At 43.7% G+C, this 23,025-nt stretch overlaps 1 protein-coding gene across 1 annotated transcript in view; it reads left to right on the top strand.

The window, feature by feature from the left end:
* The window catches only part of AGBL1 (AGBL carboxypeptidase 1), a 245,936-nt gene that overhangs the window by 9,020 nt on the left and 213,891 nt on the right, over window positions 1-23,025 (top strand). The window contains exon 6 of the mRNA XM_054516258.1: window positions 16,625-16,662. Coding sequence (XP_054372233.1) covers window positions 16,625-16,662 — 38 coding nt within the window. The remainder of the gene's footprint in view (window positions 1-16,624; window positions 16,663-23,025) is intronic.

Raw genomic sequence — 23,025 nt, 5'->3', positions numbered from 1 at the left:
CTTGAGTTACCCACTGTGAAATCTAAGACTTAAGGCTGTCTTGCCCATCTCTCGTGATGCTGTGCTGCAGAGAAGGCTTTGTGATACCTTTTACAGGGACAGTTTAAAATAAAGCCAGATGATGTTCTGCTTTTCTCAGCTCTGTTTATGTCAGTAGCTGGGATATCTGATAGGAGTCTGTGTGGGATGCTCAAATCTTCACTCCATCAACACCTTCTCTAATGTAGCATCCCTGATGCCTCACACAGTGCAACGATCACTGCTCTTTTCACCTTTCATCCTTATTATTCCCTCTATGTTCCACAGCTTCCACCCCTCTCCTACTTTCCAGCGTCCCTTTCAACACTGTTGCTTGTTTTCCCATCTCGTTCTGAGATGTGTTTGGATGGGTTTGTGGGATGTGACAGTGGGAGATGTTTGCTCTGGTCAGCCAGCATGACTCTGTCCAGGTTGTCAGGTATCCTCACCAGTGCTTTGGAGGCCATGAGTTGTCTGTGGCTTCATGTTGTGCAGGCTCTTCTAAGACTCCTCATGTTGAAAATAGAGTATCAAAGAGGCTGAAACCAAAACTCAGAGTTTTTTCTCCTTTAATAAGAGGAAGAAGACCTGTGCCATTTAGAAAATGGCAAATGGTGAGGTGACTGGTGCATTGGTCATTCTCTCCATTATGTTTTCCTTTTCTGCTGTTAAAAGGCCGGTGCACAGTTTTATTGAAGCAATTTGGATAGTCTGTTAAAATGTCTTTGTTTTTCAAACCTCTATGAGTACATCTATTTATCATACTGAGCAGAGCTGGCTCATGCTAAGTGTTCGCATAAACCTCGTATGAAAGATTACAACAAGAGTGAGTATTCATCAGAAATAAAAACTCTTTCTCTGGGTATTCAGAGTACTTGGCTTTCTACATTGGGCTATTCCAGTAAAGTTTGACTACTTAATTAAAAGTGGAAAGTGAATAAAAAGGGTCTGGGAATGGTGCCAAATTAATTCACTAGAAAATGTGATATGCAGAAATTATCTGCCTTTGCTCATGTCCAGCATTACCCACTTCTGACATTTGATCACAATTCTTCTTATGTTTGGTGCTTATTGGATAGTTCCAGAGTCTCAAATGCTTGCTGATAATCTACCTTTTCATTAAAGGGAGGAAATCCTCCCATGTAACTCTATTTCACCTGAGGTGGATATCTGGATTCCTGACATACTGAAGGGAAAAAGAAGCAAGTTCTCTTCACCTGTGGTAAATGTTTGCCTCTAGAAACTTGAGGTCTTGCAAATGTTTATTTCTCTCTGTGCAGTGGAGGATGACTCTGCAGTGGGCAACCTGGAAGTGGCATAATGGGCATTTAAAGCTGGGTCAGGTAGAAGGTTGCTGAAAGAGATTTGTCAAGTGGAGTCAGAGCCATCTGGTGTCAGGGCTCAAAACCCAGGAGGAGTGAGAATACCACAGATGTCTTTTCTTTGCTGATAAGTGCTCAGGGGTGATTTGAGGTAGGGAGGCATGAGCTTGAAACGTGCAGCAATATTGATGGCACTGTTGCCATGGCCATGAAGTGATTCCTGTATCACATATTTCTGTCATAGTGGGAGCTGAGGAGATTTTTACTGGCTACAGGAAGCAGAGCTCATACAAGTGAAAAGAGAAATGCCAAGGTGATCAAAGAGCACATGTAAAGCTAAAAGCCATATTTAATATATTTAATCAGATATTATGTCAGATTGACCAAGGAGAATATGAAGACCCTGGAAATGCTGAAGATATAAGTTAAGAGGCTGTACATCACATAACTTTGAATTAGGCTTTGAGTATAGGGTTATATATATATTTATTTATTTATTACTCTGCTGTTTAGACAAAGAGAGAAGATGTACTGGGGATGACCTGAATATTGGACTTGCCTCTTCTGCTGCAAATGACGGAGAGGCATGGAAGAGATCCAACTGCAAATGTGCCCTAGACCCCAGTGCAGGCAGTTTGATTTTTTTTTTCTATCCTTAATCCTGGAACAATGTCTTTCTGGTAGACCACCATAAGCATTTACTGCAATTCCCTCTCCTGGATTGGTCTAAACTTCCAGCTGCTCTCTTCTTGAACAAAATATGTGGTATATCTGGCCACTGCAGACTGTATTTTGAGGAAGAGCAGAAACTCAAGGCACAAACTTGGTGATTAGTTCAGGTTATCAGGTTTTTCTTCAACCTGATAGAGAAGCTGTTGTGATGCATTCTTTTTGAGGAATGCTCTATGTACAGCTTTATGCCTTTGTTTATTTGGCAATGGTTCCTGATAGAAGATCAAAAGCAAATCATTCTTAATTCATCTTGTTAGTCTGTGTTTTGTCATTAATCATGTTGAGCAGTCTGGATATTTAATTGGAAAGTAACACATGATTCTATTGGAATGTGGTCAGAATTAATCAATGCTTAGCATTTTGAGAATAAACAGACACTATTTGGTTCACTTCATTTGTGTAGAAAATTCATAGGAAGGGAAAAAATAATTTCTGTTGAGCTATATCACAGCTAAATGACTTGCTTCCCATCTGGCCTTGATCTACATGGGATTTATCCTGGAAGTCCTGTTAAATAAAACTAGAAAATACTGTTCTGAATGAGACTATGCCAGCAACAAAGGAAAGAGTGTTGTCATGAAAATTTTGCTTTTTAGTCAAGTTGAAGACACACTTTATATAATCTCAGATAACATGAAGCAGGGATGGTTGCATCACTAAGACAAGTAAATAAACCCTACTGTGCAAATTTATTGCAATGAGCCAGTGTAATAGAGGTAATGATCTTGGAGCCAGAGGTGTCCCAGTTTCATGCAGTTCCTTCTCTTTCATTATTTTTACAGTCGGTGTGGTTTCTCTCAAAGAATGACCTGTTCTGATATCAATAATCAGTTACAAAATCTCATTTCAGACTGGTGGTATGTCAGTGCTGCTTTGCAGAACAAATAGAGTTGCATTTCAGAATTACACTTTACTGGCATTGTACTGTTAATAGCAGTAGATGAAAGAAATTGAAAAATTAAGAGGTAGAGACAAGAGAAAAAGAGATGTTTTCAGGAGAGATTTGAAAATAGATGAGGAATTGATGAGGCGGAGAGGAGCGGCATCTCCCAAGGTTGTTCCAGAGGTCTGGGTGAACATGGGGCTCTCAGAAATCCTGGTGCCATCTCTTGGTAGCCTTTGGAATGGCATGTCTCACCACAGATGCCCCCACCTTCGAGGCATTAAAAATTGGTGAATGAGCATTATATGGAGATAAATTCACTTCTAGGCTGAAGTTTATATGTCGTGGGAAGGGAGGAACTGATTTATAAATGGAGCAAGTTGGTGAGACTGTTATTTTGAAAGATGTTTGCCTTTTTCTTTTAGGTCTAGCTTATGTCGTACATCTATTTCAGGCCAGAGTTTGAAAGAGAAACAATGCTTTCAGCTGAAGGCCTTTCTTTGCCTGCCCATTATTCCTCCCCTTTGGTGAGCTAGAGTGCTATATTTGGAAAGCTGCTGTGAGGGCAAGTCCCTGCTGTTCTCAAGTTGGCTTTTCACAGCCAGTGGCTATGGCAGATGCAGTTCATGGCTGGGCCCATGTGATGGCTTTGGGCACGTCCATACTGCAGGCAGCTCTGCGTTTGCTGGGCAGGAGATTGCCTGAGCTTTAATCTTCCTCCTTCTCCTAACAAATGCTCAGCATTGCAACAGGGCCTCCAGTGTGAGCTGCCTGAACTTCTTAGGACATGTTGTCAAGTTTGGCAGTGTTATTCATGTTGCTGTGTCTGTCTTGCTGTTGGTCTTTGTTCTAACTGGATTAAAACTAACACCCGGGTGCCTCACTGCAATTCCCCTGCCTCCTAGGACCTCTCTGAGGTGTATATCCCATGTAACCATCCCATGGAATACATCCCATGGAATCTACTGTCACTCCCATCCAAATTCATACATCAGTTGCACCTCTGAGTGTTTCCCAGAGTTATATGAATTGTTAATATTATTAATGCTGTCTTGCAGCTGAATATGATAGTCCCCCACAGCAAGTTAGGCCAAGACTGGTGTGAAAATGCCAAGCATTTTGTAAGAGGCATATCAAAATCAGAGTGGAATTATTAATTAAAAAAAATAGAACACAGCTGGAAGGATTATGAAATATTTCATAATTCAGGAATAAATGAAGGGTTGGGATGACTTCTGGAAGTTGGTGGGTTATCTGTGAGATGTGCAGTGTGCAGACTCCTGCTCTGGAGGTGCAGGGAGATCTTTCACCAGTGGTGGTGGGGCTATAAGAGTAAAGAAGGCAAAAAGTCTAAGGTTAGGAGACAAAGGATCTCTCATGTCTGAGTAGTTAAACTAAAACTCTGTGTGTTTCTGTGGGCAAGACACTTTAGATCAGACTTTTCATATGCTTAAACCCTCACCTTTCTCATGCCTTACTAAGGGTAGTGAGGGTACACTCAGCTCTGTCTGAGGCATTCAGTGAGACCATAGATGGGGGAAATGAGAAAGGGGAGAGAAGAACAGTAGTGAATTAGTGAAAGGTTTTATGTTCAGGTGGGATGTGGCTGAAATGGACTGTGGAGTGAATGTGGAGCTGGTGCAGTGAGGAGAGGGTTGAGCAATGTGCTTATGTGACCTTGTAATCGTGTTTGGGGTGGCTGTGACGTGCCAAGCCTTCAGAAAGCCTGAGCCAGGCAGCCCTGGAGGATGGGGACTGGAGGGAAGGGATTTCCAAACAAAGCCTATCTGAATGTGCACGTAGAGATGATGAAGGGGTGCCCACCCTGCCTGTTTGCCTACATTGGTTTTCCTGTGTCAAGGAGACAAGGAAAGAATTCCCCTCGGAAATCACTGGGCTTGGTAATGACGTGAATCTCTGACAGAGGCCAGAGAGTGAGCAGATAAAGCTGAGGGCACTCACTTGTGTGTCAGCACATGTGAGAGCCCAGGAATCTCCTCCTCTTTGCCTTTCACTTGATTTATTGCCATTTCTCCTCCCCCCCAGAAGCCTCTTGCCCTTATGAAGAGGGTAGAAAGCAGCTGTGAAATCCTTCCCACAAAAGCTTTCAGTCCAAAGATAGACAAGGGACGCTTGGAAGAAACAATGAAAATAAGCCTCAATGCAGAACTTCTACAGAAGCAATTTGCACAATGCTGTCCCTACAAGGAAATCAGCCCCAAGAGCTTCCTGTGGTTGCTGAGGCTTTTCCCCAGCTCCTGCAGTGCTGGCAATGCTGGCAGGTGGAGCGTGAGCCAGTCTCTAGAACTATCAGTGGTTTTAAACACAGCAGTGATTAGACCTGCCCTGAGCAGAGCTATATGACACACTGTCAAAGCCTTAGCAACAGCCTTTCTGCTGCAGGGTTCCATGTCCTGATAGCACTGTTGGAGCCTCACCAGCTGTAGCAGCAGCAGGGTAACTGGATTTAGAGATAGAGGCAACACAGGAGACTCATTTCCAGTGGGTGAAAGAGAGCTCCCAAGTTCTTCAGTCTTTCAGGCTCTTTTGAATGGTTATTAAACAATTATAACAGAGGATGAAATAGAGAGAATAAATAATAGAGTGTTTGCCAATGAAGGTGAAATGAGTTTTTTAGGGAGAAAGTTTTGTAACAGCAGTGGCACAGATTCAGCGCAGGGCTCTGGCTCACTGAGGCTGGCACAGCTCTTCTCAATCTCTTTATCTGCAGGGCAACACTCGGAATTGCAGCAATGCCAGTAAAATCTGTAAATAAACCCAGGGCTGAGCTGCTGTGGGAGGTGTTTGGAGGCAGGGCTTGGAATGTGGAGGGGAGAACCTGAAGACTTGAGGAAGTGGCTGGTGAGGAAGAGCAGGGCTGCTGATTCCCAGCATGGATGGCTGCAGCTCTGGGGATGGGAGTGAGACTCCCCCTGAAGTGCAAACCTTGGAAAGGTCATGGCTCTGAGACAGTGAAAGACAGATTATTGCAGAATAGAAAAGAGAGCACCATCCTATAACTTCAGCACACCAAATCCATGTGTTTCTTTCCTGTGTTGAAGGGATACAGTTCAGGCTTTGTGTGGACCAGAGGGCATATGCTGCAATGGCACAACAGCTATTGCTTAGTCAAAAGCTTAATTTCCTCCTTGTTTTTCATTATTTAAAATTGCACTTAAAATTTTGTGGTCATTCCAGTTTTAAGCACCTTACAAATTTTACTCTGTGGAAAAAAACAGGCATGTGGCAGAACTATCCCAATAATGCTCAGAATTTTTCCTATTAATTTTAATTCTTTATTCCTGTTGCTTCATTATTATATTTACACCTTAAGTTCTACCAGCCTTGGATTTGATAGGGTCTGTTTTCAGCTCCCAGAGTTTGGCTGAATTATATCAAATGGAACATTTCCAATGGAGAGGAAGGGGAAAAAAACAACACAACCCCTTACTTTCATTATTTAGGCTCCTAGAAATTATTGCTTCAAAAAGCCCCTGCAGTTATGCCAGTGTGACAGTGCAGCTTTCAAACAGCAGATATCAAGAGAATTTGACCCAGAACGTGCTGCATTTTGACATTTGCTGACTTTATCTTCCTTTTAAACATTCTAGCTAAATGTTGTGAAGAACAGGCATTATGATGTGACCGGATTATTGCTTAATGAGGAGTTAGACATGTGCAACTGAAAAAATTCATTAGTCTGTGAGTGGCTAGATCAGGGTTAAGGTTAGGCTGGGTCTAACCTCAGCAGCCAGAGGCTGCCTTAGCACCAGCCTCCTGTGCTCCATGGTGCTGGAGTGACCTGTGTTGCAACTGAGGCTGGTGTGAACTGCCTCCTCTCAAATCCCCTCCTTTGTAGGTGAAGGGGGGAAGCTGAGGCTGTGCTGTGGCTGCTCCTGGCAGTCTTCCTGCCCATCCTCTCAAAGTCTGACTCAAGGTCTTCCTGCATGTTGAACTTCCAGCTGGGCAAAGTGCTATGTGGGTGATCTAGCAGTTAAACCTATTTCTCTGGCTCTTGTGCGTTCCAGGGAAATGAAAAAAAACATCTCATTCTTTCTCAGGACCCTACCTATGCTGCTCCCACTGCTGTCTCATACAGGCTGTTCTTTGAAATGCTGCAAGGCTCAAGGAACTGTGGATGCAGAGAGCCTCCTCTCTGACCTGCAGCCTGGTCAGATGTCCCACTTCTGTCCTGCAGAGCTGTGGAGAGGAGGACAGGACGAGGACAGGGTCACAGCAGGTGTTGGGGTGCTGCTGTCGGGGGTGGTGGCTCAGCCTGCTTGCAGGGACAGCTTCTGCAGAAAATGCATCCTCATTTGCAGCATCTGCCCTGTTCTGAGTGAGCCTGCTCAGTCCTCAGGCAATTCTGCTGCCTGCCCTGTCACAGCCTGGCAGTCCCAGGTCCAAAAAGCTGCTGCAGGGCGGTGGGAAAGCTGTCTGCTTTGCACACCTTGGCTCCTTTTCCTGCAGGTGTATCTCTGGATATACTGCACCATGCAGCAGAATCCCCACCCTCACTATCCAGCAAGACAAACCACAGAATGGCAGAGAGAGGTGAAGAGCAGGATGGCTTTTTCTGCTAAATCCTTATTGAAAATCCCAGGCAAATTAATAAGCTTTTCTCCCTGCTCTGCATTTGCAACATTTTTTTCCCCCCTGAAACTTCATGCTTACCTTGTGGCAAAGCTAGTCAGTATTATACATTTCTAGCAGCATTCTACATATGTTTTGCAGCTTTCTGTTTTGGCACACGTGATGGGTAAAATGAGCGTTTTTTTTCTAGCACAAAGACACATTTGAAAAATTTCTTAAAACTGGATATTGGCACTGACTGAAGGTACCTAGGTGAGATCTAATTTTTTGAATGAATGTCCAGATTTTCAGAGATATTTAAATGTGTGAGGATGAAAGGGAATGCAACCTTAAAAGAAAGGCTCGCATCAGGTTAATGGATTTACTTGTACAGTTAAAAGGTAGTTCTGACCTTAGTATACAAAGGAGCTTTGAAAAATCCTGCTGAGTGCTACCTGCATGTTTAGACATAGAAATACTTTTTAAATTCAGGTCAAGATGCCTATTGTGAATCTGTAAGAGAATGTTACTTTGTGATTCTCGAGCATGTTTTTGCATTGTTCCCAATTTGAGGCTGATTTAATAATGCCAATTAAGCTCAGTATTGTGTGCACGTGTGGCATACAAATGAATACCCCAGTATTTCCAAGGATGTTCCTGTTAGGCAGCATCAGTTAGGACCAACAAACTGTAAAGTGCCCAATTCACACTGAATTTAGTGCTGGGGGGCTATGTGTGGATGTACTTAGGGACCACAATCATTAGAGAGGTTGAAAAGTGGGAGAAGCTGGACAACAGGAAAGATTTGGTGACCTATTCTGCACATTTTCTTCTGCGTATTTTGTTGATATTCCACTTGCATATGAGCTTTTCAGGCAGGTCTAACTCTCTCCACCATCCTTTGCTATTTGGTAATGGATAGAAACAGCCTGACCTGTGTGCATAACAGGGGCAGTGATACCTCCTTGGGAAGCTCATGGGGATTGATAAATGCATTGCATGCAAGAAGATTAATTTCATAGGTTTCTTTTTGCACTTGCACCTGCTGCATGAAACAGCTTCCAGCTTTGGCACATTCAAAACAACCCTTTGCAATCCAGCCCTCTTCCCTAGAGATTTTAAGCTTTGAGTTTCCTTTGGCTGGACCTTATGGATGTGCTTCATCTGAATAGGGCCAGAGGGGTGAAATGCAGTATAAAATCAAACTGGTGGATCTATTTCTAGGGCTTTGTAATACGGAAACAATACCATCAGATTAAAAAGAATAGAGTTTTTTATCTTGTGTTCAAAATAAGTCATTCCTTCTTTTATTCTTAAACATCTGACTTTTGCTTAAATAGAAGGCTTCTGTACAAGTCAGCCTTCTTTCTTGGAAGACATCAAGGAAGATGATGCTTTCTCAGTCCTTCAGCTTCATAAAAATTCATATCCTTTTCAAGTCTCTTTTGTTGTACACATTTTTTTTAAATTAGCTTCTCTGAAAGGTGTTTGTTTCTTTGGTTAAAAAGACCAACCAACCTAAACGCTCAGACAAAACAGACCTCAAAATTCTGAAAACCACAGGAAAAGTTGAAGTGAGACCTCAGGTCTCCTATCCCTTGCAGCAGCCCAGCTCCATGCAGGAAAGGTGACTCTTTAAAACACAGCTCAAGGGAACCTTTCACTACAAAGTGCTTTTTAAAGATGTTGTACCCTGAGATTACTGCTGCCTTAGAGATGGTTTGTACTAACCAGCAGTCAGGAAGAGCTATGGCTTTTAGCCTTGATTGCATTGAAACCAGCCTCCCTTTTATGCTCTCAAATAGCTCTGGGCACAAGCAGTGACATGTTAGATACTTCTCTACCTGGGCTGTCAGCAACACAAGCTGCCCTTGGATATTTCACTGCCAGTAATTGAGAGTATTCATAAAATGAAAATCTTGCAGTGGTTTGCCAGCAATATGGTGTGTGTGCAGCCTTATTTTCTGGCATCATAAACCCCTGGGTACCCCCAAACTCTCCCTGAATCATTCACCATCAGAGACAAAGCACCTGCAGTTCAATTTCTCTAAAAGAAGAAGTGCCAGTTGTCCTGCTGAGATTTGAGCCAGGGTTGCTGGGTATGTCACCAAGAAGTGCCATTTGACTTCACCATGCCCTAAGGAGGGTGCATGGATTGTATCCCTCTCCCTGCCCTTACTCTGGGTGTACACAGCACTCAGAGCAGTTTAAGGCTGAATGATCCAGAAGTAAAAAAAAATGAGGCTGGGTGTCTTCCCCCATGTGTGGAGCACACGCTCTCCTGTCAGCAGAGTCTTCATGTCAATCCCTGTGGTTTCCAGAGCAAAAAGCTGCTGGGAATGGATGAGCTACAAATAAAGTGACAGCTCAGGAGTGAGCCAAGAGAACACCAGGCTCTTTTGAATGAGTAGTAAGTGGATGGGGAGTGGAAGACAGCTGCCTGGGGGAAGGAGGGGGATTTAACCACATTCCCTGACACACTTTAACTGTGTATGAGATGTTCTATAGGGCTCTGCTGGTGCTTGTGAGCAGATGTGGCCTCGATGAGTGTCCTCATCACTCCTCTTAATCAATCAAGGATAGTATTGACCCCCTTTCCCAGTCCCCTTCCTTGTGTCCCTGGGGTGGGAGAGCTGGGTTCTCACACTGTCAGCCTGGAACTGCCTGGGTGATGAATTTGTTAAGAATTCTGTCTGATTGTGAACCTTCCAGCCTCTTTATCTTGATGTGAATGACAAGCTGTCACAGCCTCAGCCATGTTGGTGACATCTGACCCTGGGGAGGGAGCTGACACAATCTTCTGAGGTATGGCTTCTGCCTGGGGAGGCAGTGCCAGCCCTGCACTGCACTGGGGGAAATGCCTGGGCATTCTTTTGGCAAGCTTTTAAGGGCATTTCATGTACCTTGTTCTTCTTTGTTACTACTTTGAAGCTAATTTAATTTAGAGCTGTAAAGACTAGCTTGACTTTCTAGGATACAGCTGTCTCCACGTCTGCACTTGTACACAAGAAAAAGTAGGATACTTGTAAGGATGCCTGGAGCATAAGCCTGGAGTCACTCTTCTTTCTGGGAGGCAGAGATGAAAGAGGCTGGAAGGCTGTGCCTTTTCTCTGATTTTAACCTGACAGAGCAGGCAGAGATGTTTGGAAGATGCTGCAGTGAAGGCTTTGAGCTGAACCTGGGACATGCTGGCCACTGGAATGGATGTGTCCATTAGGAAAAGGATTGTGTGGGTTTTTTGCTGTCATCTTTCAGCATTACACTGAAAGCACCTCTGTACACAACAGCTGGATCTCCCAACTCCACCTGTTGGCAGGGTCTGGGACATTGCAGACTGCAAGCAAACTTTGCCTTCAGTGTAAGTTTTAATGCCTTGCTAACAAGCTAGAATTAAAGAGGATAAGATGATGGGTGCTCTTGCATAAGTCCTAGACTAGCACTGCTATGAAAATGCCAGCAGCATAAGCAGCTTTCCCCCACCCATATTTCCAAGACTCGTGAAACTCTTGGTTTTTTAAGTCTTTAAAACAAATCACTGTGCAAGTGCCTGAAATATTTCAGGTGTGTACTTCTGGGCCATGGGGAAATGACTTTCAAGGCATCTACCTCAGATGAGATCTTCCTTCTGGTGGGATTTATAAAGCACCTATTGCTGCGGTGCCTGTGTATTGTTCCTGAATGTCTCAGTTGTCAAATGTGCAATCATCTTTACAGTCAGTGGTTCTGTGACTGCATAAATTCCAGTAGTTGAGTACAAGTCCCAGGGGTTTGAGGCAAAATGCAGCCAGGTTGTGTGTACACTTGAGGGCACTTAATTCTGCCTGGAGAGAGGGGTTGTGGAAGCTTAGAGGTTTTGAGCTCTGAGTCAGGGTCCATTGTGCCAGGTGCTGTACAAATACATACTGCAGTGTTCCTTCCCCACAACACTGCTTGTGGTATAGAGAAACATGAAAGCAATAAGTCAGTACATGAGAAACAGCAGAGTGAAGGGCAGGAGGCATTGACCAACATGGGTTCAGTCAGGGCAGAACTTTTTCTTACATTTCTATAAAAATAGTGCTTTATGTCTTTATCATCCAGGTGTGATTGCTGTAAGGAAATAGGCATCAGGTTGAACATGTTAATAATAAAGCACCAAGTCATTGGATTTTATTCAATAACTTGAAGAGGGTGTTCTGTGTTTTAGCATGTAGAAAGCACAATTTCACAGAAGGAAGGGTGGTTAAGTTACTTGGGGGCTGATCTGCAGAGTCCTTTTGGTTCATTTCTTTATCCAGTCTTGGGCTTCTCTGCTGTGCCCTGTCCATAGTTCCAGGCTAGTCCTGGGTGGTTGTGCACCATCGATGTGTGAGTATCTAAATCCTTTCATGCAGTCAACCCTCTATCTCTTCTGGAGTGGGGTTTTGTATTTTCAGGAGTCCTTTTGTTTGCTTCAAGAGACAGAAACAGGCCCAGGATTGTCCATCAGAGTGCTTTGTGCTGAGATTAGAGTGCAGAAGAAAACAGAAGGGATCTTGGTTTTCAGGCTCCCCTGCCTGCAGTGATTTCCAGCAAAAAATATCCTGGCAGCTCAGATCTGAAAGGGTGACCTAGGCACAGGGCTCCTTTGTCCAGCTCTTTAACAGCCTGGTTTTACTGGCTAATCCAATTGTGCTTTGGCTTGGGACATGGAGTTTTTCTTTGTTGTTGCTCCTGGTTCCTAAGCAAAGGATCTGGAAGTTGCATTTGTCTATCTGTCTGCTAGTTGTACTCTTGCCCAGATATCCAAGCTGCTGACTTGGAAACACTTCAAAGTTTTCCATTCTGCAGAGTGGCTGTCTCGACTGCTACTACAGGGAGTTTTTAATGTTTTCTGATTATGGAGCAGCATTTATTATTATGCTTTATAAGACAGTGCAACATTATTTATGCCTCTTTTTTAGTTAATATATAAATGAGTCTCCTTTGGGATACACTGGACTTGATGAAACAGCTAAGATTTTGCTAATATATTACCACAGAAATTCACACAAAATTCACAGAAAATCAGAGGAAGGCATCTGGACAGATTTGGCAAGCTTTTTAAAATGATTTAATCCCTTTTTCCCCTCCTCATCTCCCCTCCATCCCTTCTTGAGACAAATACAGAGATTTGCTCTGGGCATGCTATCAATTTCTCTGGTCTGGCATATGGCTCATCAAGTCATCTTTCTTGTGCTCTCAAACCTTTCCTCCTGTTCTCATCTTCCTCCTGCCCTGTCCTTGCTCTTGTACACAATTTATGAACTCTTTTCTCTGCTTTCCTGTCCCAGGCTTACTCATCTTATTATATCTCCTGATGCCAGCAAAGATGCTGTTGGTTTGCCATGTGATGCTAAGAGGTGCTGGTATTATCACAAACACCGTTTGCCTGGCTTGCTGTAGCCTCACTGATGCTTCAATGGTCTAGCTGCTGCTTTCAGTGAAAGCCTATTCTGCTTCTATTCCTCTTCTATGATTTATTGTTTCCCATAAGGTGTTTTGTGTGTTTGGTTTTGTTCAGCATCAAAGATAGGTAATATTCTGGGGGTGGCTAACACCTGACTTAATGTGCAAATTACAATGCTGATTGAAAGTCCAAACTTAAAACAAACGCAGGTGTGAAGTCCTTTTCCAGGATAATTATGAATATCAGGAGTTTACACAAGTTCAGAAGTTCTCAGGCAAACATATGGAAGCAAAATCAGCTAAGAGCTGAAACCCCTCCCAAAGGCACCAATGCAAGTTTATGGGATCTCTGGGCTGAAAACTGCTGGAGTTTGAATCTGTTCTGCAAGTCCTAGCACTTTGTATCTGCTGTGGCCTTGCATGCTTTCCTTGGCACTGCTGGCCACAGGACACTGGACTCTTTGGACTTCCATCTTAAGCTGATGCAGCTGCTCTTTTCTGGGCTGGCTGATTAACTCTGCACTTAGAATACATATTTCTCATTTCATTCCCATTATATCCATGTTTAAAATGTAAGGCTATAGGGGTACAGTCATTCCTGGGTCACTTTTCTCAGACCCCTTCCTCGTTGGCAACTGGGCCTGGCAGTCCCATTATAAGCAATCCAGGCTGCCTTTTCAAAGTCATTAGGTTGTTTGTCCCATTGCTGCCAAGAGGATGTTTCATGCCTTCATTTTCCAGTGCTTAAAACCCATCCTTTCAATTCCAGCTAAATTTATTCATGGCCATTTTATATCCATTTGTCCTAGGGCCAAATTTTTTCTTCAGCTCTAAGTTTCTCTCTGCCTTCCTCAGTGTTTACTTCTCTGCCACCCAAGTGTGTCTGAGGGGAACAATCCAGTTGTCTCTTGGCTATCATTTTGTTAGGGTGACTAAACTCTGATCTTTAGGACTCCTAATGAGTTATGTCTCTGGTACCATAATGATTTCCTTGGCAGGTTTCTGCATGGCTCCTTCTGAGTTCTGCACACAGCTGTTCAGGTGAAGCCTTCTATGAGAATGTCCATGCTCCCTTCTCCACTGGTTTTCTGAGACCTGATCTGTCCTTTTCATGGTTGTCACCCTGCTGGTTATGCTTGTCCTTATTCCTTAATGGGCTCATATATCCAGGGTGTCCTTCTACTCATTTCCAAATTATGAGCCCCTGATCATAACGGTAATCCTTATTAAACCCTAAATGCTTAACCTTGCACTTTGACTATTATATTTCATCACATTTCTATTCCTTCAGAACTCAAGAACATCTTGTTACTCCTGAAAGATATTCTGAACTCCCTGCTATTGGCAGCAGGTCCTGACTTCACACGGTCAGCAGATTTTGTTAGTATAGTCTGACTTTTTGTGCCAAGGTCATTAATGAAAAGCTGAAATAAGATCAGTCTGAAAAGATCCTTGAGGACTTCCACACATAAGTTCCCTCTAGACTTATAATTCCTCTTCCAGCACAACTCCTGTCATGAAGTCTTTAACCAATTCCTTTCCCACATTGTAATTCTTACACTAATCCCCATGTTCTCCAGCTTGACTAATAATTTTCATTGTGGCATCATATCAAATGCTTTATTGAAGTACAGATAAATTGATCTACCACACTTCCCTTGTGTAGAAGAAGTTTGTTTTCTTATCAACGAAAAATACCAAATTAGGCTGGCTTGATCTAGTCTTGGTAAGTCTGTTTTATCCCTTAAAATTATTTTACCTGTTTTGCAGTTTATGTTTTTTTCTCTCAATGCATATCATTGGAGTCTGCCAGGGCTGGACAGTTGGGACTGGAGATTAGGCTGAGAACATGCTCTGGGAATTCTGGAATCCTTTGAGGATGAATGAAGTTGTCTGTGTACAATGTGGTTCACAGACCTCCCCCAAAAGTATTGGAAGATCCAGATTTGCTGATTTATTGTCTGAAGGGAGGTTTGCTGGCAGTGTTGTCTTTATCACAGTAGTGTAGCTCTGCTGAAACTCTTAGCAATGCTCATAAGCACCTACAACATAAAACAGATGCCTGGAGGAAATACTGAGAACTCTTGTGCTTGGAGCCAGAGATATTCTGGTAATTCCTCCATTGCTCTGCTGCTCTAGCAGGTGATTGAGACATCACATTAGGCCTGTAAAATATAGGTATGCAGAGCAGTCCCTCTTTAAAGACATACTGGAGTGTGAGCTTTGGGAGATGCTCTGGGTGGAATTTGAACTTGCTTAGAGTTGTTTACATTGTCCCAGGCTTTGAACTTGTGGAGAGACTGAGTGATCAGTGGCTGTAGAGTGTTCCTCTTCTGAGCAGGCTGAATAGCTGGGGGATGACATTACTCTTGCACCATCTGAATGATTCCTGTTCAGTTGGTGCTAAAGAAGTAATGAAAGCATGGCTGTGCTTCCACTGGTGAGATTTTTAGCTACTGATTTCCTGTTCTATCTGTATTTGAGTGTGTTTTCTTTGCAGTTTGTAAAGCTCTTGTTGAACTCTGACAGATTCATTATGAAAGAATGACTTTAGATGGAGATGTTGGCCCAGTATCAGCAAGAACCAGCTCTTGAATCTTTGTCTCAGCTGCTGTTAGGACACACAAAAAACAGGAGCTTGGTGACAAAAAAATATTTACTTGCTGCAGGATGATAATTGGCTCAGTGTGGAATTTAATAAAATTTTATTTGGGGATTGGTTTGTGACGAGATTACATTTCAAGGAATCCTAGCACATGGAGGTTTTTGTAGCTGTATTTATTTAAGCAGATCTGGGCACTTGGAGCTTCACAGCAGTAAGCCATGTTAGAACAGGGATCTTGCTCCAGCAGAACATGACTGGAAAAGAAGGTTTTCTGTGAGACAAGTGGGATGGAGATTTTACCACATGAGGAGGGAACCTGCCTCCAGAAGTTGGGGAGCAATGATGTCTCAGTTCAACTTCTCAAGCTGCAAATGTTAGTGACCAGCTCCCAGCCAAAGCAGTCAGGCAGGTTCATTTGCAAACCTGCACAATGAAATGACACAGAAGGCCCTCAGAAATGTCTGTCCCTGCCCTTACTCACTGCAAGCCACTTTACTACAGAGCTTTAGCACCTTTTAGCACCAGTCCCCTCTGAGTGGGGCCCTCTACACACCCCTGCAATGCAAGGTGTGGTTTCAATTAAAAGAAATTCAGTTTTGTTTTCTGTTAAAACTGGGAAGGAGGATAGGGGTGAAGCTTGTTTTGGGAAAATAGAAAAAGGAGTGGGATTTTGCTGGAAATATTGACGTTGATGTCCCAGCTTGATATGAAAGTTATCTGATGATGCAGATAGAAGCACTTGTGTCTGGAGTGGGCAAGTGCTAAGTCTCTGGTACAAAGAAAAAGCTCTGGGGCAGCAGTTTAAAGACTTGTTAGATCACTTTGTGGGTGTTGCTTTAAATTTTAATGGTCACTACAAATCAGTGGAACGGTAAAGCTAAAGGGCTAATGGTCTTTTGGAATAACTGAGTCAGCTGCAGAGGCTGGATCCTCTGTTGGTGTAAAACATTGCAGTTCTGTCAAAGTCCATCATAAACTGTCAGTTTAGACCATCTGGGAAGCCTGGCCCAGAAGACTGTGAAGATGAAGGTTACAAAAATTATTGAAGAAATTGACATTATTTCTCCATCTCTCTTCTTTCCCTAGGGCAGCCATTGGGGCTCTGGCAGCTCTGCTGAAATCAAGTAAGCTTTTTTTCTTCATATTCTTTCTGACTTTCCTTTCTGTGCTGTGCTGCTGGACAGAGTGATCCTGTTAAACCTCGTTCTCCCTTGGTATTCCCTCATCCCTTTGTCCCAAAGAACAATGCACAGGAAAGAGGCAGGAGTTTCCTATACCAGTTCTGATTCTTGGAGTGCTCCAGCCCTGTGGGTGCCCAGGGAGCCAGGCTGGACCTTATTTTGAGTATTTTGAGAGCATTGATTGTCCTGGGTCTTGGTATAATGGGAGGAATGGAGAATTTCTCCAGCCAGTGACAAATACTTATTTCCCTTCCCAATTTGTTGTTTCTTCCATGGAAGGGGAGAAAAGCATGTAAATAACAGCAATGTTGTTTGAGTGTGAATGGTGAAGTGATTTTAGGAAAAGACATCACCTATTTTCAGGTTTGTTTTTTTTTTTAAAGGTATTGGAGCTGGTATTTAGGAAATGGTGCTGATGCTGTAAAATCAAATAGAGCATCACATACCAGAAGTCAGCCTGACTGGTGTTTTTTGGATGATTTCTGCAGTTCTGAGTGGCCAAGAACATATTCTGTTTTTCTCCTTGTCCTGTGGTTCAGGGCATGAGAAGCTCCAGGCTTTTGGAGCAGTCTGCTCTGGTAGCTGCATACAAATGAGCAGGTTGTGTCTTTTGGGAAGTGTGGGTCAGGAGATGTGAGAAACAGCTCTGGTTCCTTGAGATAAATTCACCATGCTTGGAAGAGTGATGAATTCTTTTTCAGGATTGCACCAGGACATCTTTCTTTGTCACAGTTAACATATTTGTGGCCCTGGCCTCAGTGCATTTGGGTGGTGTAGGAAAGGTAGGAATCAAATCTGGTGAATGCTATAGCACTTGAAAATTGCTTATGAAAACAGGGGTAAAGCTGTACACAGTAAAGCAGCCAGAGGCACCTGAGCATGTTTTAGTTGGGATGCAAACTAAACAGAAGGCAGGAATCCTGGAAAGCGCTACAGCAGTGGACTGATTATTGTGAGGTTTTTAGGAAAACCTTGCTGGAAAATGCTGAGGAGATTTGTGTTTTGATGCTGCTGAAGGCTGTAAGACAGGACAAGAACATGGCCATTCTGGGGTACCCCTTTAGGCCTGCCCTTGAGTGTTTCAGCCCAAAGAGATCCAGGGGATTGTGGTTATACACAGGGCTGTGCTGGAGGTTCAGTGTCCCTCTTGCTTTTATTCTTCTGTGCACTGAGAAAGCAGTTTTAAAGGGAGCAGGCAGATGGCAGTATGTCTCCCTGATGGAGCCAGCAACATCCATCTTCATCTCAGGCTTCCACCTGAGACTTTGTCCACCTGCAGAGCCATGGGCTGGCTGGAAACTGTTTGGCTTCTGTCTCCTTCCCCACAGAAGCTGATGCTAAATGCTCACTTATCAGGTGCATAACTGCAAGAAGCAAGATATGCCTGGGAAAGAGACATCAGTGTAAGAAAGCATTACCAACCCAGATGGACCTGGGAAATTGTTGCTGTTGTGTTTCAGAGGGGGAAGTATAAGATGGCCTAAAGTAATAAGTGATGGAGCACAACAAACTTGTGCTTCATCCACAGCAGGGAATAAATGCTTGGAAACCCAGTGAGAGCTGAGACACCTTGGTTGTGCTGAGTCCCTGTATCCAGTGATTGCCACATGGTGATAATCAGAGATGGTGAATAATGGAAGAATTGAAGTCCTTTCTAATGGCAGTGCTACACCTTCCTATCAGTGGAAGCTCAGATTACTGATATGGAGAAGGCATTTCTTGTCTGATCATCAGCTGGTCTCTCACTCCTGACTTATCTCTGTGCACACATCCCAGCCCTTGCATGCTCTCCCAGCTGCTGTTCACCACCTGCCATGGCCACATGCACACAGCAAACAGCTCACAGCAACTTCTGCCTCCATTGCCTGGCTGCCTTTTTTGAATCTGCTGTCTCTCCACCATGTTAACTCTGACTTTATAATAAGACTGAACATTCTGATTGGTAAATATCTACAGTGGTTACAGTCAAGCTTCCTTGTGTTACTAATGACCATTCTTCCTCCTTCAATTTCTAGATGCTCATTACAGGCCAGGGTGGGGAGGAGGAGGCAGATCCTGATAGATACAGATAAACTGAGGTGGGGCGAGGCACTGAAACTTTCCCAAAGTCTCCTCTCTGTCCCAGAGTAAACATGCTGGTTTTTTCCAGCCTCCTTTGGCTTTGCTCTACTTCTTCTCTGTACATGTGTCTTCATATCTTGATTCAGCTCTGTATTAAGGCCTGAGGAGCTCATTGTGGAGCACTCCTGTGTCTTCAAGATCAAGGTGTGTGTTGTGGTTCGTTTCGCATTTGTTCTGTTCACCCTCATTGTTCATGTTGAAAGGTCCTGCCCCAATCCCAGTTAACTGTCAATCCCCAAACCCCTCCCCAGTTTCTATGGTTTCAACATGTATCATTTTTGTTCTCTGCCCCCGGTTGCCTGCCTGTCACTCGGCACCCCTGCCTCCTTTTCCAGAAGCTTCTGGCCAGGGTGTCGGTGATTGGCTCAGGGGCTGGGGCCCCTCCCTTGGTTGTACATGGTTGGTTGTATCATTGTGTCAATCCCCAATGTATCCTCCCCTTCCCTCTCCTGATTTGTTACCCCTCACCCCTCCCATCTCCTTTAAAACCCTGAGGTTTTCATGCCTCGGGGCACTCAACTCTCTGCTCCCAGCCCCTTTTCCCTGGTCCCATTGGGAGTGTTTGGTCCCTCGGGACCCAATAAATCCGATCATACTAAAGAGACTGAGAGACGCCTCTTCTTCCTGCGGCTCGGAGTTTTCAGCGGCCAACGTCCGGAAGGCAGTTTAGCGCCTTAGGCGCAATACCCGGCTTCGTGTTGGAGAAGCGCCCCCTTTGGCTGGAGACGGGCTGGTCATTCTAGCCTGGGCGTGTTTCCATCGGCCACACTGCTCCAGGTGTGGAGGGGCTGGAGCCTGTTTGAGCAGATGTGGGATGCCCTCCAGGGCACTCCTAGCCATTGGGTCTATTGCTTTTAGTGACTCCAAACCACAGAATAAACCAGGCAAGCCATTCCCAGTTCGGGGGCAGTGGAATTAAACTGGACACCTGCTACCCAAGCCCAGACAAAGCCAGGCCAGGGGTGCTGAGGCTGGAGGGGATGTGAGGGAGCAGGAGCCACACGGTGGCGATGTGATTATAGGGATCCCCACTGTGCCTAATCCAATGTGTATTTTGGGTGAGTAATTTGTTTATCAGCAGGTTATTTTAATCTAATTTTGGTCGTGTTTGTTATTCCCGACTATCTGTGCTTCCCAGAATCACTGGCTTGCATGTCTGTAAGGAAATTAGCTGGAGCTGCTCTCAGAGGCATTGGCTGAGCGGATATTGAGGGAGAAGGCTGGGGAAACGGGCAGGGCCCTTGGTGCAATGCTTGCCTGGGAAAATTGTAATGAGCCACTTAAAAAGACAGGTTGTGATGACCTCCTGATGGTGCTGATTTCATCAAGACTATTCTGTGTGCTAACAGCAGCTACTGCTGATGGCCTTTCCCTTCTCTCTTTCTAAATCTCCCTTCTTTTACTAGCTTGATCTTCTTGCACAGCTTTTCATCTCTCATTTTCCTACTGTTTCCTCCCCATCTTCCATCAACTTACCTTTATTTAACCTTTTACCCACTTTTTATTTTATCAAACCATAAAAATATTTTATGTCCCCTGAGATAAAATAATCATTGTCATTCTTTTCCTTTTATGTTGGCATCAAGGAGGGGCAAGTAACTGAGGAGGAGAAAGTGATGTTCTAGCACAGAAGCAGATTAGGCAGTGTGAAAGGCCTGCACTCACTGCTACTGAATTCATAATGCTTGACAAAGATGTAGTGAGGCAGCTCTTTGATCTCGAGTGGAAATACCCCATTGTTAAACCATCCCAGTTCCTGTAGCCAACAGCACAATGTCTGGGATTTGCCTCATACTGCACCAGGTACCCATGTCTCATCATCCACTGAAATCCTTATTATCCACCTCTGGATTCAAACGCCATTGTCAGCCTGGCTCTAAATCTATGATCACATCTTTTTGGGTATTGTGATCAGAGTTGAATTTTGCAGTTCTTTTCATGATAACCTAAACCAAGCATTGTGTCTGTCTTCCTTTCTTCCTGAATTTCAGAATGAAATTTCAGTCTTGATTCTATACTTTTATCTCTTTGAGAAGAGCCACTTTATGGGAAAGAAAACAATTTTTCTATGTCCTTTATATTCTTTTCCCCAAGACTCTTCATTCATAGACATATTCCAAACTGATGTAACTCAGTGCTCCAGAGCAAAGTGTTGGCTTTTTCTCTTGGGGCATGGCAACTTCCTGATGTTTTGCCTCTCAGGGTAGGTGTAATAAAAACTAAGTATTGAGGAGCTGCATTATTCTCTGTTGACATCCTTAATGATGCTTGTTTACCTCTTTCTCTTGGCATGGGCAGTGTTTGTCCCTCCGGTGATGATCTGACTTCTGTAAATTCAGTGCCTCAATTTAAGGAAGTCTTCCAAATTCTGGTGTCCTTATAAAAGCTCTTTCAAACCACTTCAGTCAGAAAAAAAATCAAACTGTAGATTTTGTGCTACTGTATTTTTGTTTTTAATTTTATTTCTGGTTTTCTGAAAAGCAAAGAAGGAAAGGGAAACTGTTTAGGGCAAAACTACAGTGCAGCCTTCTGGCTTCCAACATGAGTTGAGCTAATACCACCTTCTTGCTGTAGAGCTCACTAAGTCTGAAGTGATCCCAGCACTTCATGCATGACTTGGTTTCTTCATGGGGATAATTAACTTTGTGTCTATACAGAGCCCTTGTGCCTTTCTCTGCAAAAGTGGCCTCTCAATGACCAAATAAAACAGCTGTGCTCTCTTTGCTGTTGGAGATAGCTTGCATTTTTTATTCCTAAGAGGCAATCACCAGAGCAGAGTGGGGAAGTTAGAGTTTTTCTTATTCCTTTCACTGCTTTAGGGGCTATAGGGTTAATTTAGCAAAGTATTCTTATCTCCAAGCTGTAGCAATGTATGTTCTTGGCATAATGAATCAGCTGAGTGGCATCAACAAAGAGATTTAAGCAGATAGACAGAAAGATAAATATCTCTTTGTTCTGCCTGGTAAGCAGTGCTTGCTCATCATATTTCAGGTTGACTGTAATTCAGTTTTTGATTAAATACACTGCATGTTTTCCAGGGGTACCCGTGTTCTTGGCAAACACTTCAAAGGAGACAGGATTGCAGAGAGAGCTTCAGAAATGTCCACAGTAGCCCTGGTGGTCATGAGGCTTTAATCTCCTAGACTGAAAACCTGACTTTAGGCCCCCACCACAGAATGAGAATTCTGTCAAAACTGGGGATTTCTTTCTAGTGAGATCCCCTTGGTAATTTAGATGTAAATTTAACCATTTGAGGCTTCTGCTTGTTGGCTGGAGACTCATGTCAGATGTTTCTGGTGAGCTGCATGGGTGATTCAGGCCTCATGTTTTGAGCTGCAGAGCTCAAATTTTCACTGATGAGCACTGCCCTGGAAGCCACAAATGAAGGGGCAGGTCTTGAAATGTGGGAAATTAAGAAAGCATTGAATATTTTCCTTTCACCCCAGTCTCATCAGGCAGAAGTGAAACTCTTGCAAAGAAAATAGGATTCCAGGAACAGGTTTGGAGTGGTGGAGAAGACAATGCTCCCCTGTCAGAGATGGCAGAGTAAGATTAGGAAGACAGACTGTCACAGGGGAGGAGTCAGAGATGGTTCAGACAGATCTGATCTAGTAGTTAGTTTAATCAATAAACTTGGATATGTAAAATATTTAATGAGTTCATATGGATTGGAAGGCAATACTCTATTTGCTACACTTAAGGTTAGAATGGGAAACAAAGATGAGCACATAAAAGCACTATATGTCTTGAATGTCACACACAAGCAAAAAAATGTCACTTCCCAAGATACCTGTGCCTGGTGTCAGGCAAGGGATCCCTCAGCCTTGAGGGGTAACCCTGGGAGCTGTCCCTGCTCAAGGGGATGTCAGTGCCCCACATCCAGCTGCTGCAGAGGGAGAGTTCACACAATGGCTGCCGATAGAGGGTAGCTTGAAGGGGTTGATATATAGTCAGATTTTTGCTGTTAATGCACTTTTGGCCACTGATCAGCCCAGTCTTTAGCCAAAACAGGTTTTTTTTTTTTTGTGGTTGGTGCTGAATTCCCACTGATGGCCTCAAGAGATAGGAACCCCTTGAGTTCACTCAAAATAGGAGGAACCATCCCTGGGCACCTCTGAAAGCTGCATGGCAGGAAAACTTCCATTTCCACTGGCTACTGACCATACCCAGGGAGAGGGAAAGGGC

This window comes from Molothrus ater, chromosome 13 (assembly GCF_012460135.2).
Source record: "Molothrus ater isolate BHLD 08-10-18 breed brown headed cowbird chromosome 13, BPBGC_Mater_1.1, whole genome shotgun sequence".
Classification (NCBI taxonomy): domain Eukaryota; kingdom Metazoa; phylum Chordata; class Aves; order Passeriformes; family Icteridae; genus Molothrus; species Molothrus ater.
Note: the sequence above shows the minus strand (reverse complement) of the source record. Positions and strands in the feature narration are given on the sequence as shown.